The sequence below is a fragment of the Taeniopygia guttata genome, chromosome 4, assembly GCF_048771995.1.
Source record: "Taeniopygia guttata chromosome 4, bTaeGut7.mat, whole genome shotgun sequence".
Classification (NCBI taxonomy): Eukaryota; Metazoa; Chordata; class Aves; order Passeriformes; family Estrildidae; genus Taeniopygia; species Taeniopygia guttata.
In genome coordinates, this window is record NC_133028.1 from 14,800,647 (window position 1) to 14,815,000 (window position 14,354).

General features: G+C 36.3%; 1 protein-coding gene across 4 annotated transcripts in view; it reads left to right on the top strand.

Annotated features, from left to right (window-relative positions):
* Nucleotides 1–14,354, top strand: part of CPEB2 (cytoplasmic polyadenylation element binding protein 2) — a 50,474-nt gene that overhangs the window by 34,041 nt on the left and 2,079 nt on the right. For 3 of the 4 annotated variants that reach the window (XM_030270762.4, XM_030270763.4, XM_072928014.1), the window contains 4 exons: nucleotides 5,469–5,587; nucleotides 5,880–5,994; nucleotides 7,795–7,976; nucleotides 12,470–14,354. The exon at nucleotides 12,470–14,354 is cut by the window's right edge and continues 2,079 nt beyond it. In XM_030270762.4, the coding sequence (XP_030126622.1) occupies nucleotides 5,469–5,587; nucleotides 5,880–5,994; nucleotides 7,795–7,976; nucleotides 12,470–12,697 (644 nt within the window). In that variant the 3' untranslated portion in view covers nucleotides 12,698–14,354. Of the gene's footprint in view, nucleotides 1–745; nucleotides 5,443–5,468; nucleotides 5,588–5,879; nucleotides 5,995–7,794; nucleotides 7,977–12,469 lie in introns of those variants that run through there. The other variant, XM_072928013.1, reaches the window with a different exon arrangement.

Here is a 14,354-nt window from a genome sequence, read left to right on the forward strand (position 1 = left end):
TGTTTTGTTACTGAACCTGATCAGGTCAACACTCTGTAGTTGTATGAATCATTGATCATCACTTCTGTATTTGTATTTCTGTCTAGTTTCCAAAATTGAGATTTGATCAAATGTAAGACAAAATCTTAGATAAATATTTTCCTAGGAACTTAAAGGCAGATGCAGAAGGATGCAATTGCTTATCTGGTCAAGATAATCAAATATGCATCTTTCACTTTAAGAATATGAACTTCCTGTTGAAGCTCTAATCTTTTTGCTAAATGATTAAATATTTTTTTTAATATATTTCTAGTGTTGCTGTTAGATAAGATTTTTTGCTATTACTTACAAAGTGTTGGAAAAACCATTCTGTAGATCTAGTTAAGTCATGTAAGATATCTCTGTACATGTACAGCCATGTATTGTTACATATAAAATAAATGCAGAAGTGTGATCTAGACATGAAAGCAATGCAGAAATGATTGATTTTTGTAGAGAATGCAGCAATTCCTTCTGTGGAAGTGACAAATGTAGGTATAGTTCTTTTGTAAACTGATTCTTTATTTATCTGTGCATCTATGCTGGGGAAAAGGCAGGATTATTATCCCCAATGGGCCCTCTAAAGAGTGGAAAATGGAATTGAAAGCATTTGAATAGTATTTCTGAATGCTACATGGAAATTCTAAGACAAACAAAGAGATTTGGGCTTTTTGGATTGTCAGGCCAGCCCACAAAGCTACTGTCAATTTAAATTTGATTATCTTAGACTGCATCTCTCTTCATAAATTACCAAGAGAAATTCCCAAGGAACTCTTTGAAGAAGATGTATCTCACAGAGTCTGTGATGAATATATAGAAGACAGAAGATGTAATATATTCTTACCTGAAAGGAATGGATTCTGGCATTCGTTTCCAAGGAGATAGTCCTATCTCAGCATCTGAACATCTTAAGGATGTATTTTCAGACTTCCTTATTTGATAAAGGTTTTTCATGTAGTTGGGTTGTTTATAATTACTGCAGTAAGAAAAGAACCCAAACTGTGTTGTAAGTAGAGCTAATTCAGGAAACATTTGCAACCTAAGTGCTAAGTTATTTCCCATGATTAACTGATCCTTACTTGAAAAATAAAAGCATTTAATGTTCTTTCTTAATGCTTCGGCCTAATTTTTAGTTTGCTGCATTATTCAGTATTTTTTGTATGTAGCCTAACACATTTAAAATACAGTGTTGATTTCTCTTTGTAAATACTCTGGAAACATACAACTGCTGAGTGTTACTATGTACGTATCTGGTTTTTTTCCAATGAAATATATATGACCCATAATTATTTTGTAGAAGAATTTAATTAAAAGTTCTTTCATTGGTATTACTTGTGTGAACAGACAAGAACCATGTATACATATATTAATAAGATGTCTGAAATGGCTAAGGATAGGCAAAATAAAGCTTTGAGATCAATCAGCAAATACCAGTTGAGAAATACATACTATATTAGTTCAGGGAATTAATGTTTTTTATTCTTTTCAATCTCCATTTTCTAAATTGTCACACTGCATGAAATTAATTCAGTGTCCATATTTTTCTTTGTTCAGTTTCTTTAGAGATTTGCTATAGTATTGCTTTCCAAAGACATCTCAGAATTAGGCCATTCTGGACGAATTAATGTGAGTCTTCTCTGTGGTGGAGAGATGGAGCCTGGGAGCCTGTTTTGTTTTGGATTTTTTTTTTTTTTTTTTTTTTTTTTTTTTTTTTTTTTTTTGTTACTGTTCAGTTTTCCAGGCTGTGCTTCCTTCCAAGCTCTCTGCTTGCAGAAGGTCCTGAGGGAAGGCCAAATTCATAATGTTTCCTTGCTGAAAGAAATTCAGAGAGTGTCTTGATCCATCAAGCCTGGCTGCCTCCTGAGAAACACCAATTGCTTGTTCTTAACTAATTGCATTTTGTGTTGGTTCACCACAAAATTAGATAGAAACATAATAGGAATTTTTACAACTTTACACCGATCCTACAAGGAAGCTCTGTTCTGGAAAAAAACCTCAGTTGAGCTCAAAGTACAAAGTCTGTAACAGTGATCTGCCAACTGTGATGCAGGATTCCTTCCTTTCTGACTTGCCACTGTTTATCATAACTCATGTTATTACGTAGTTGGCAAATACACCTATTTGTGAAACAATACACATGTCCAAAGCAACTTGCTGGGTTGAGGACTCCTCCTTCTGATAATAAAACTCAGAAAGAAATGGTGCCATAAAGATATGGAAATTCAAAAATTGCCTTGCAAAATATGTCCAGTTGTTTGTGACCTCTGTACTATTTATAGTCTATCTCAGAGGATAATCTGATTTAAACAGGACACTGTGCCCAGCCTTATTCTAATTGGTTGTTTCTGCTGTCTTGTATGACAGTTGTGCAGTAACTTCTTTCTTCAAGGTTCCCAGTTGCTAACTCAGAGCTGACTAGCTGAAGAACTCAAATTAGAAATGTTCTGCTTCTAGTTTCAGAAGCAAAACCCCAGGTCCATACAAGTTCTGTTGAACTTGTTACCTGCTAGTTTGATCACACTGAATAGGATCAAACTTGGGATTTAGACAAGTAATTGTAGGTATCTTCATGTGTGATTAGTGTCTAAGCTTCCTTTAATCAATGTGAATCTGGCCAGTACAGCCAGTGAATTACAGAGGGCAATTCAGGTCACTGTAACATAAGCACACTGAGCTTGATTCATTTACCCAGACTGAGGATATCTAAAAGACAAGATACATGGGTCTCACAAATATAGTGCAGCACCACATTTTTTAACTTCATATGTGTTTTGGAGTTTATCCTCCATCAAAGATGACTAACTGAAAAACTGAAAGATGGGCTGTGTAGAGCCATTGTCTGTATTAACCTGCAGTTTGGACTGATTCTTTCTGCTTTAAGTTAAGGTGCAGCAGTCTCTAGGCAAGAATTGCACTATACTGAGGCAACGTGGTGCCCTCAGACTATGGAGAGTCTATCAGGACAGTGGAAGAACCGGCCCCAACACAAAATACCACTGTAGTCACTGGCATGGCAGTACATGGGCACTGATTTTTCTTGACTCCTCCTCTAAGCCATTAGTGTCAGGAATTAGCTGGAGGTTGATAAAACTTAAAGCTGCTCTCTGATTTCTACACAAAACATGCATAACAAGAAGCATATTTTCTCCCTTTGGTAAACTTTCATATTACTGTGAAATAAAGAATTTTTTTCCTTGCTAAGAAAATCACGTTAGCATGACTCTAGTCCAGAGTGCTTTGCTTTTGATTTGTTCTTTAAATAATGAATACCAAAATAAAATTTTTAATGAATACCATGAAAAGTTCTAATTTGGTAGGACTCTTCAGTCATCTCAGCTTTTCAAACTTACCTGATGTGCTTTCTGTTCCGGTGCTCACCAATCCTTCTCTTTCGTGAGCATTGGAAATCATTAAAGGTGTAGAGCTGTGGAGAAAAACTATAGACAGACCAGTTTGATGGTACAGTCTATACTCTAACTTTGTCTTCAGAGGGGAGTAGTACAGCTGAGCTCATGACAGAAGGCTTTCTGAGGCTTTTAATTAAGTGGGATAAACCAAGACGTGAGTACATGTTTTTCAGGTGAGGCTGAGAAGGTAGTGTTAATGTCTGTTTTTTCTATTGCTTTCCTTTCCATGTCAGGAGTGGTAGTATGAAGTGACCCTCAGATTAGCTCAGTTGTTTAGAGCATGGTGCTAATAACAATTCAAGTTGTGGATTTAGTCCCTGTATGGGCCATTCACTTAAGCACTGGACTCGGAGATCTTTGTGCCCCATCCAACTGAGAATATTCTGTGAAATCTGTAATAATTTATATCACTCCTTGAGTTCTTGTACTTGAATTTTTTATCTTTTTGCAAGTTGCTGCAGTTAAGCATATTAATAGCTGCAGACATAGAGGTGGTAGATTATATGGAAGCACTTTGTATATCTGGAGCTATATGTCAGTATCTTTGAACTGCATTAGGAGAAGAACTGATGAAAAATCAGTATCTGGATAATCATTGTATGTCTGATTCTTTAGACAGTATCATGTGCAATTAAATCTTTGATTAATCAAGTTTTTGCACTCTGATCATTCTTGTACTGGGCTCTCCATTCAAACTGGAATGTGTGTGTCTTCTGACCAAGTAAAGAGTATTACATGGAGCTTATCTGACCCATGCCAGTTGGCACATGCCTTCATTCACTGAGTTTTGCATGAGTAGTACATGGATTTTAAATGCTGTGATAAATACTGTAATATATCCCCATTAAAACAGATTTTTTAATCTAAATTACTGCTGATTAAACTTAAGTTAAACAGGTCATAATTTTAAAATTACAGTTCAGCTGTGAAGAGTAGACTTTACAAGAAAATGCTTCAGCCCAAGTCCAAAGATTCCCTATGACAGATTTGTTTTGAAACTAAATAAGATAAAAATATAGAGTACATAAAATCTGGTTGTGTGTCCCTATTTACGTAGCTGTGATGGGACTATGGTATCAGGGGTAAGAAATAAGGTACAGCTTATTGGAAGGACCCATATAGACCTTACAGCTTTTTCTTAAAATCCTGTTCTTGTTCCCACATGTCTAAAATCAGTTGTGCATTCTTAAATCTTACATTGTTAATGCACTGATTCTTTAATGGTCTTCAAGATACATCCTACCACCTTTACCTTGATGGCCTACAGTGTCTGCATTAAGAAGTGGCTGGTGGTTAATTAGCTTCTCTCAGAAATACAGCAAGATTTCCAAAAGGCTTGGTAAAGCATCCATGATCCCTTTTCCCAAGCCCTCTCTAGAGCAACTGCTTCAGCATTTACTTCTCCATCAAAGTCAGAAAACACAACTTCGTATGAAAATTCTAAACTTGGTAGTAATCTCAGAAAGAAATGTGAGTTATGGTCCCTTTAAAGTTTATTTTAGTATGCAACCCTAATTATGCTCCTGGGTTATTTGTAAAGTAACAAATGTAGTGTATCTCATGCTGTAACTGTGAAAGTAATGTGTCAGGTTCTTTGCTTGTCTGTTTGGTTTTATGTAGCACTAAATAAGCATTTTAATTTTTTTTTTTTTTTTGGTAGTGTTTGAAAGGTTTGCTGGGTCACTTACGTAATAAAATACTTTGATCTAATCTCCAGAATAGAGATTAGTCCTTTGTGCCAAGTCGGATTTTCATTGTGTAATGTCCATTGCAGCCAGTGAATGATGTTTAGCCTAGACTTAGCAGTGCATGATAGAGCAGACATGTTTGCTTTTATTTGGTTATTAGTCTCATCTGACAATTACTTTACAGATGGAAATTCTGTTAATTACGGCAACATAGTACACAGTTAAAGAAGATGACTAATAGAAAAGAATTGGTTTGGCTTTCTTTTTCTTTTGTATGGAAAAATGAGTGGCAAAGACAATTCTGTAAAATAAAGATGAGAGAAAATCAATCAATTGGTTTGGGTTTTTTTTCCAGGTTATGCATTCCTCCTGTTCCAAGAAGAGAGTTCTGTACAAGCCCTGATTGACGCCTGCATTGAAGAAGATGGAAAGCTCTATCTGTGTGTTTCCAGCCCCACTATCAAGGACAAGCCAGTAAGTACACAGTCAATAGCCTGCAGGCTATGGCTGCCATCTGTCTAAAGCAGCATTGGAAATTATGAAGATGAAAAAAATCAAAAGTAAACTTCTGTTGGCAGAGCTCAACATCTGGAGCACTTGGGTTGTTTTAAAATTGTAATATTTTGAATTAATAGAATTAAAACAAAGCATCTAGACATGCTACAGTAATGAGGTTATGACTGACAATTTATATAGACTGATAAACATATTTCCACACTGTAGTGAAACTTAAAGTAGGATACTATTTTCTTTCCCAATTTAATAGGTTCAGATCCGTCCCTGGAATCTAAGTGATAGTGACTTTGTGATGGATGGTTCGCAGCCACTTGATCCTCGGAAAACAATTTTTGTTGGAGGAGTCCCTAGACCATTAAGAGCTGGTGAGTAGAATCTGTGGCAATTTTTTAAAGTAAGAAATTATTAGAAATAATTTGTACTGTGCATAATATTTTGTAGCTATATATGGATAGATATAAATTGAATAGTCTTGGTAGTTTTAACTGCAGTACAATATTCATGTATTCTTAAATTTTTCTCCTGTCTGGGTTTGGCCATAAATCACACTTCATTGTTGAGATTTCTGGAAAGTGTTACCTCTCTATAGCTGTAGTGTGAGCTGTGTCACAAGAGGCATAAAACAAAGAGTTTGGTTTTGAAATAATGCTACGGAAACATCCCTGCCCTGCTCCATGACTGTGGAGTGGTATTTGTACCTGCTTGTCATTGTGCATTAGCTACTCTTCTGCTACTATCAGGGTACAGGCACAAACACCAGTGACAGAGTGCTTGAACAAGTAGTCGTAGAGGAAAAAGGAAGAAATTCAGAGAGCTAGCACAATCTTTTATGGCATAACATTATCGGAGATTGCAGGACTCCTTCTATACTCTTGCCAGAGGTGTGAAGGAAAAAATAAATGTTTCTGTAGCTGTGGAATGGTTGATGTAGAGCCTGGATAGTCTGCTTTTTCAGATTGTCTGCAGTAGCCTTTTACAATGTTTTAGGTGGCCTTCTAGTAAGTAGGTTGCAGTGAATGTTGGAAGTTGAAGCATACCATGCCATGGTTCAAATTCTCTTTGTTGTTAGAATGCCTTCTGGATTTCATTAGTCTTTCATAGCTAGGAATGAATTTTATTCTTAGAGAAAGATGAACTTTTAGATGAAAGATGTAAGAAAACTGACAAAAAGTTGAGATACAGAGGATCTTAAATTTTTCTGTCTTGGACCTGCAATGCTCAAGCTTTTTTTGGTATTTTATTTTTAAGACTCTACTTTTGACTGTAGTACAAGCTCTGTAAATGAGTGTAAACACAGTATGTTCCAAGTACAGATTAATTTTTCTTTAAATTCAGTCCAGTGCTCTGTATTACTGTGCTGAATGTCTGTGATACATTTAATGGATGCATTCTTATGCTCAGCTCGCAAATGCCCTGTATATGTGAAAATGAAACTTTTATGGCACTGTGAAATAATGAATAATGACTTCACAAAAGCAATAAAACTTAAGGAGACTCTTTAAACAGCTGTTGAACATCAAGGACTGCTGACACCCCTATGTCCTAAAACAGAGGATTCTAATTCTGAAAAATCAGCGTTTTCCACCCCAGTGAATTGCAGCTGAATTCAGTATAACCTGGCAGTCAGAGGATTGCCAAGGTACTTGATCTGTAAAATTTGAAATTTTTGTTTCTCTGAATTTCAGTAAATATGGTAAGTGTAGCGCTGTAGAGATAATCAGGTTCTATGTGGCTGATGAAAAGATGCTAACTACATCTTTAAATTCAAGTAAGACATTGCATTAGGACAGCCAGAGAACATGTACCAAGGAATCTGTGGCATGAGGATCTATTTTATACAGCTTACATTCCAATGCCTGGCCAAAAACTCTTGCTGTAATCCTCTGAAGAAAACTGCCCTGGAATTCTAGTCCCATGTTATCAAGAACATACCATTCCATTGTTCCTTGGATATATGTACCCACAGTGTGAAAGATCTGTCTGCTAAGTAATTAATAGCTTATTTAATATTATCTCTTTAATATTTTTTAATCTTGTTATTACTTTTTCATTGTCTCTTGCAAAATTAATAATTAAAATTGACTTTTCTAGTATTTTTAGACATGAGTGTACTAAGTTTTTAATGTAAGAATAGTTTGAATAAATGCTGTTTTGTTTCTTAACAGTGGAATTGGCTATGATCATGGACCGTCTCTACGGGGGAGTTTGTTATGCAGGAATTGACACTGACCCTGAGTTGAAATACCCAAAAGGTGCTGGGCGTGTTGCTTTTTCCAATCAGCAGAGTTACATTGCTGCCATCAGTGCTCGGTTTGTTCAACTTCAGCATGGCGATATTGATAAACGAGTAAGTTACACAGAAATTAAAAAAAAAGAGTTTTGCTCTGTAAAGAAACTTCTCAGAGTGTGGTAGCATTGCATGTGATTTGCATTCAAGCCAGCTTCTGTATTTTTTTTAGCATCCATGTAACTCCACTACTTTCAGGACTATGCCTGAATGCCCCCAAACGAACAACATGTTTCCACAGAGCAGCAGTTTGTTCCTTTGACATATGTTGGACCATATGTTCTTCCCATTCTGGAGTTCCTTGTTTTGTTGTGTACCAGCAAAGGGCTTGAAAATCTCTTTCTCTCCTATGTTCTAATGAAACCAAATACTGTGATAATTCCTCTGTCATTCATAAGAAACTCTAGGAAACTCTAGTATTCACTGGCTTCAGATTAGCTTGATACTTAAAACTGCCCTTAATTTCAGCCATAATTGTCAGTGCTCAGAAAATTGATCAGGCTCAACACCTAAAATACAAAAGGTCTTGTTTTTTCTGTTTTAAAGTCTTCTTAGTATTTACCAATGCATATTTCTATTTGTTACAGATGCTTATTCCTAGGAAAAGTAAAATTAACTTATATTAAGAAGACTAGTGAACTTAATAATTCCTAATTAGAAGTATAAGAGTAGCAAAGAAAATTGACATCTAAATTGTATCAGTTTTAAGGGTCACTAGTTTTGATGTCAAAAGCTGCAGAAATAGTCTGGCATTATTAGGTGTTCTTAAAAAAAAAAAAAGCTATGGTCTTACGGGAAGAACGGTCAAGTAAGTAAAGTAGTTCAAGATCCAGTCTCCTCTACAGATCAAAGGCACAGGAAAAATGAAGTAGTACAGTTAACAGAAGTCTGCTGTAGGGAGGCAGCATGTGCTTCTCTCCTTTGAAATAGAGTAATTCAGATTTATGCATGTGTCTCAAATACCTCTTGCCTTATGAGCTGAAATCCCCAGACATGGTCCTTCCCAGAGGATGAATGGGTGTGGTTCTGGGGAGTCATCTAGGCTTCAAATTAGATGTGATGGCTACATTTTGGTCATGGCATTGCTATCCTTGTGATTTACAGCTGTACTTGCTGTATAACTGTTTTTTGGATACTTACGTAACAGAAAAAATGGCCTTGATGCTGGCATTGGGTGAGGGGATATAAAACTGTTAATTATGTTGCATTTGAGTATTTGGACAAAATGGGAGCAATGACCAGAATCCAGAATTTCCTCCAAAGAAATGCTAAATTAGTCATTTAGCTTCAGAATTGAGGTTCTTTGAGGAACGCTCTGACGGGCATTTGTCTGTGAAGCCACCTGACTTGGGAACTGAGATATGGAATTGGTTCCAATCCAAATTATGTTTCCCTCAAAAGTGGGAGACATGGGCTTGTACCTTGTAAAACAATGGGGAACTTCTATCTTGGTCTTCCTCTTCCCATGGGAAGTGTGTCCTTTGCAGTAGAGGGCTGTATGGTAGACTGGTAGTACCATCTTGTAAGAGAAGGCATGATCCTGACTTTGAAGTCTGCAGTTGCACATATGTTGTTTTCCTGTTTTTTGGTTTTTTATGATAGGTCACCAGAATCTTAAGGGCTCTTTGGATGCCAAGCAGGCCTCTGAAGTGACAATGCTTGCTGTTTGCAGAGAAAAGGATGTAGGTTGTTAATGGGTGATGGAACACTGCAGAGCTCTTGGAGCTTGGGGGGAAAGAAAAACAGACACAAAATCTACTGCAAATGCTGTATGTGCGAAGCACAGTATTTTGACTTATTTCCGTTAAAACTTAACTTATAAAAATAGTACTCAATGATTTCTTTAATCACAAATTACCAAAAAAAAAACCCCAAAATGCAGACAAGAACCAAAACAATCCAAACAACCCCTGCCAAGCATAGTTAGAGTCTGGGGATAGCTGTTCATGGATTGGAGACATTGAGGGGCAAAGGCAGGAAGATCCAGGTTTTCTGTTTAAATATCTGAATTCATAAAGTTGCTTTTTTGAAATAATTTATATTCTTTCTTTAGTGCTGCTTTTCTAACACTTGAAAAATTACTCTCTTGACTCAAGTGTTCTCTTAAATTTGGAATTTCCACATTTTTGTTGCCATCCTAATTTTTTTCTTATTTTAAAAAATGTGTGCTACTCCTGAGGTGTTTCACTGGCAAAATACACCGGTCCCAAATCTTAACTAAGTTAATAAACTTGTCTTTAACTTCCATGATGGGGAGGGTTTATGAACTTCTTCGTTTACCTGAGAGGAGGGTTAATCTGTACCTTTTAAATCATCTTCTTTAATTAAACCATAAGGTCAATCCTTATTTATATAATTCCATATATTTATTACCACCCAGTTATTTGCATTACTGAGGAGTCATAGAAAAGAGCGTCATTTTAGGGAACATCTTGAATCTTAGCTGAAAGAATTAAAAAGGCTATTTTCAGAAATACTGTTTTACCTCCACAGAGCTTTTACACTAATGCCTTTTCAGGCTCTGAAAATACTCTGAAATCAGTACTACTGCTGATTAATACATGAGCAAGCAGGGAGTATAAATCTATAGACCACTAGTTCTGTAAATGAGGAAGACAGTCCTACTTTGGGTACTGCCTTCTCTTGAGGTGTTTGTGTGTGTTGGCCAGGAAGGTAATACAGTCTGTATCTCACTGAAGTCCTCGAGGCAGAGCCTGTTCTGCCCTTTACCTCAGCATTGCCTTTCCATACCAGTTATGTCCAGTTTCTGTAGGTCTGCTGTCCTTTCACATTCTTTTCATAACTAGGTTTGTCTGTGTAGAAGTCTTTTTCAATTGCTAAATTTTGCAGTTCACCTGTTTATCCTTCTGAACTTCAGTTCAAAGTATTTATAGCATTTTTTTGCACATACCTTTTCTGACCTTAATTGGTCTGTGATCTTAACTTCTCCCTTAACTAAGTTTTCTGTAGCTTCTCTCCACTTCTTTTGATGTGTAGGTATATTTAGTTTGTCTAGCAGATGTTTTTCTTCAGCAAAGTAATGTTCATCCTGTTCTATCATGTATGAAGGCTCAGCTCCAAACATTTCTTTGGAGCTTTAACTCCAAACAATTCATTAAAATACTGTTAACTTTCATATGCCAGCAGTCTGCATCTACGTCTTGTAATATTTCCATTCCCCAAAGTGCTTCTCTAATATTTTGAAGTCATCTTCGTACTGATCTTGGTGCATTAGTGCACTGAAGCTTGAAATAAATGCTGCTTCATGCTTTCGGTAATTCTGAGCCATGAACAAAGTTACCACGTAAGGTACCTGTTTATTGCAAAGTTTGAGTGTAATTGGTGATAAGGCAGGTCATGGTAGTGAAATAAGGAGTAGAGCTCATACTGAATATAGATTACTGGAAGACACTTAGACATTTCTAGGATGGCCTCTACTTCTGAAGCTAACAACATGAAGCCTATTCAGCTGTAAAACTTCCGGGCAGGGAGCTGGATGTGTAAATTTTTTCCTCTGGAAATACACTGAAAAAAGTATCATTTTAAAGTTCTTAGTATTTCAGGCATATTCTGTCTGAGTATAGAACACAGAATCTATGTCTATATGTAGTGGTCTTCTGAGGTATTAGTATCCAAGGATAAAAATCTTATGCAGCAGTGGGGAAAGTGTGGAATACAATACATTCCTTAATGACTGCATCAACTCATTTTGTGTTTTGTTATGAAGTATTTCTTCCTGTCTGATCGCAGTCTGTAGCAGTACAGTTATGCAAAGACATAATGCATATTTACCACTGGACTCCTGCCACTTTTCCACTCTGGCAGTCAGATGAGTTTGGAAGAGAGAGGCTGTGTAAGATAGGTGTTTGTAGCTGTCTGTAGACTTGCAAAATTATCTTTAAAAAAATATTTTCAAAATTGTATTGAATACAAATTCCTGTACAGTTCAAAGCCACAGAAAGTAATAGATTACCAAAATTGGTAGTGCCAAATTTGACCATATTTTAAAAATAGGGAGTGAATTTATGGTGAACAGCTCTGCTAAAAGATCTGCGTTACAGCTTGAAGAAAGTACTTTTAATTTGCACACAAATGTAGTACATGCAGAGACACTTGTACTTAAAATTCTGTGTTAAAGGGTAGTCTCATATGCTTTTTTTGCTAAATCGTGTAGAATTAATTATCATGTTGATGTCCAGTTAGGAGACCTTTGAGTGATTGTGGTTTTTTCCACACTTACATCCATAATATCATTTGCAAAGGACTCTCTCCCAGGGTAAATTAGGAGAAGTTTCTGATGTAGCTGTTAATTAAATGCACAGTGTAATTCTAAAGATCTGCCTTGAGTGTTCTGCAGTATGGATGGGTCTGTAGGTGATAAATGATAACAAGTAATAACTGATCAGTTATATAAAGGCTTTAATACAACTGACTGCAGACTTCAGGGGTTTTTTTGGGGTCCTTTTTTTTAAACCAGAGAGAAATGAATGCCTTCATACAACTTCAAGTAGAAGCAGTTATTAATGGGAATTGTTTCTGTTTTGCTCCAACAGGTGGAGGTAAAGCCATACGTGTTGGATGACCAGATGTGCGACGAGTGCCAGGGTGCGCGCTGCGGTGGGAAGTTTGCTCCTTTCTTTTGTGCCAATGTCACTTGCCTGCAGTATTACTGTGAGTTTTGTTGGGCAAATATCCACTCTCGTGCAGGACGTGAATTCCATAAGCCATTGGTAAAGGAGGGGGCTGACCGCCCACGTCAGATCCACTTCCGCTGGAATTAAACATGGTGAACCAGCATCTGCATAAGGAGAGAAGGGTGCATGTGGCTTACTGTGTTTGAAGATACTGACATGCAGAAGAAATAAGTGCATTCTTCTGCTTTTCACCCCAGCTATCAATACATGCATCTTTATCAGCAGCCAAAACACTACAAGCCTCTTGTTTTTCACCAAAACCCTACATCTCAGGCTTACTAATTTTTGTGATATTTTCATGTTAAAATAAAATGTTTTTTTGTATTTTCTCCAAGTTATTTTTATATGTAAAGTTAAAACTAGATATGAGAATGTTTTTGCGTAGGGGCACACAGTCTGCTGCTATATTTAGTGGGTGAAGCGTGCACTTATTTCTAAACATGGGTTTTTAACTTCAAGATCTGCCCCAGTAATTTACCAAAGGTAGCAAAATAGTGAAGATGGAATATGTCTGCTACAAAAGCTTATTTTTATTGTTGTTGCTATTTTCAGTGTATACATAAACTAAAAATTAGGGTTGATTTTTTGCTCTCCATTTTGACTTGCAAGAAATAATACCTCAAGATAATCTGATTTATTAGCTATTTTTAAACATTTTTAATCACAAGCTGTATTAGCTTTGCTGCTATATAGGTGTTATGTGTAATGCCACCTATTAATACGGGATTGAAACGTTTAAGACACACTGCATTACAGATTAAATGCAGGCAGCACAATATGGCCTAAACTGCCATAGTTTTAGAATGTGAAAAAAATTGCATGTTTACTTACCTGTATACACCATATGCATGCACTAGAACTATTAATTAACAAGAGATGAGTTATTGCAAATGTTCAAAAAAAAAGCTCTCTTGAAACTAGGTAGCATGAGCAAATTTACAAAATTTCTTACAAAAAACAAACTTGCATGCATTATTGTGACTGAAGTAAAAAAATGTCCTACATGTGTACAATATGCAAATTAGTTTTAGACTAGAAAGTGCAGCCATTTTGTGACCTGGTCAGTAGTGGAATTCAATTTTATGCAGACTGGATGTAATATTGTAATCCCTGTGCAATTTTGTGATGTGTGCTTCTACTTAATGTGGCGTGATGTAGTATAGATACGAGTTTGAGTAAAAAGCTAGCATTTAAAAAGTTCTTTTAAGCCCCTTTGATTGTTCATGGTTAAGATTTCCTCTACAAACCAAAGATGGCCAGCACACTGCTAACCAGTCACCAAATGTGAAACCCATGACAAATGCATACAAAAATATATGAGAATGCATAATGCTTTAGAATTTAAATCCTAAGTAAAGTCAAAATGGAGAAGGTGTAATATACAGACGGCTAGTTGCATAACAAACTAAATTTTACCTTTAAGACAACAGTGAAATTTGGCTTAAAAAAGCCTTGCTTACATGTTTGACCTGTGTGCGTTGTGGTCTTCTGTCAAACCGGGGTCACTGTTGCATGAGAAGTAGCTACTTGACAGTCAAGGATAGTCTTTTTATTTTAATGAAGGAGTTCTACTAACGACATTGCTTGCAGATTTTGAAAAACAAACGTAGTTAGGACAGAGGCAATATTTAACTGAACACTAAAAGAAAATCTTAGCAGTGCTTTTGTCTATCTCAGAGCATTTTTAATGCAACTAGCCCCTACTTTTTAAAGGAACAAACAGTTATTCTGCAGCCTAAGCCAA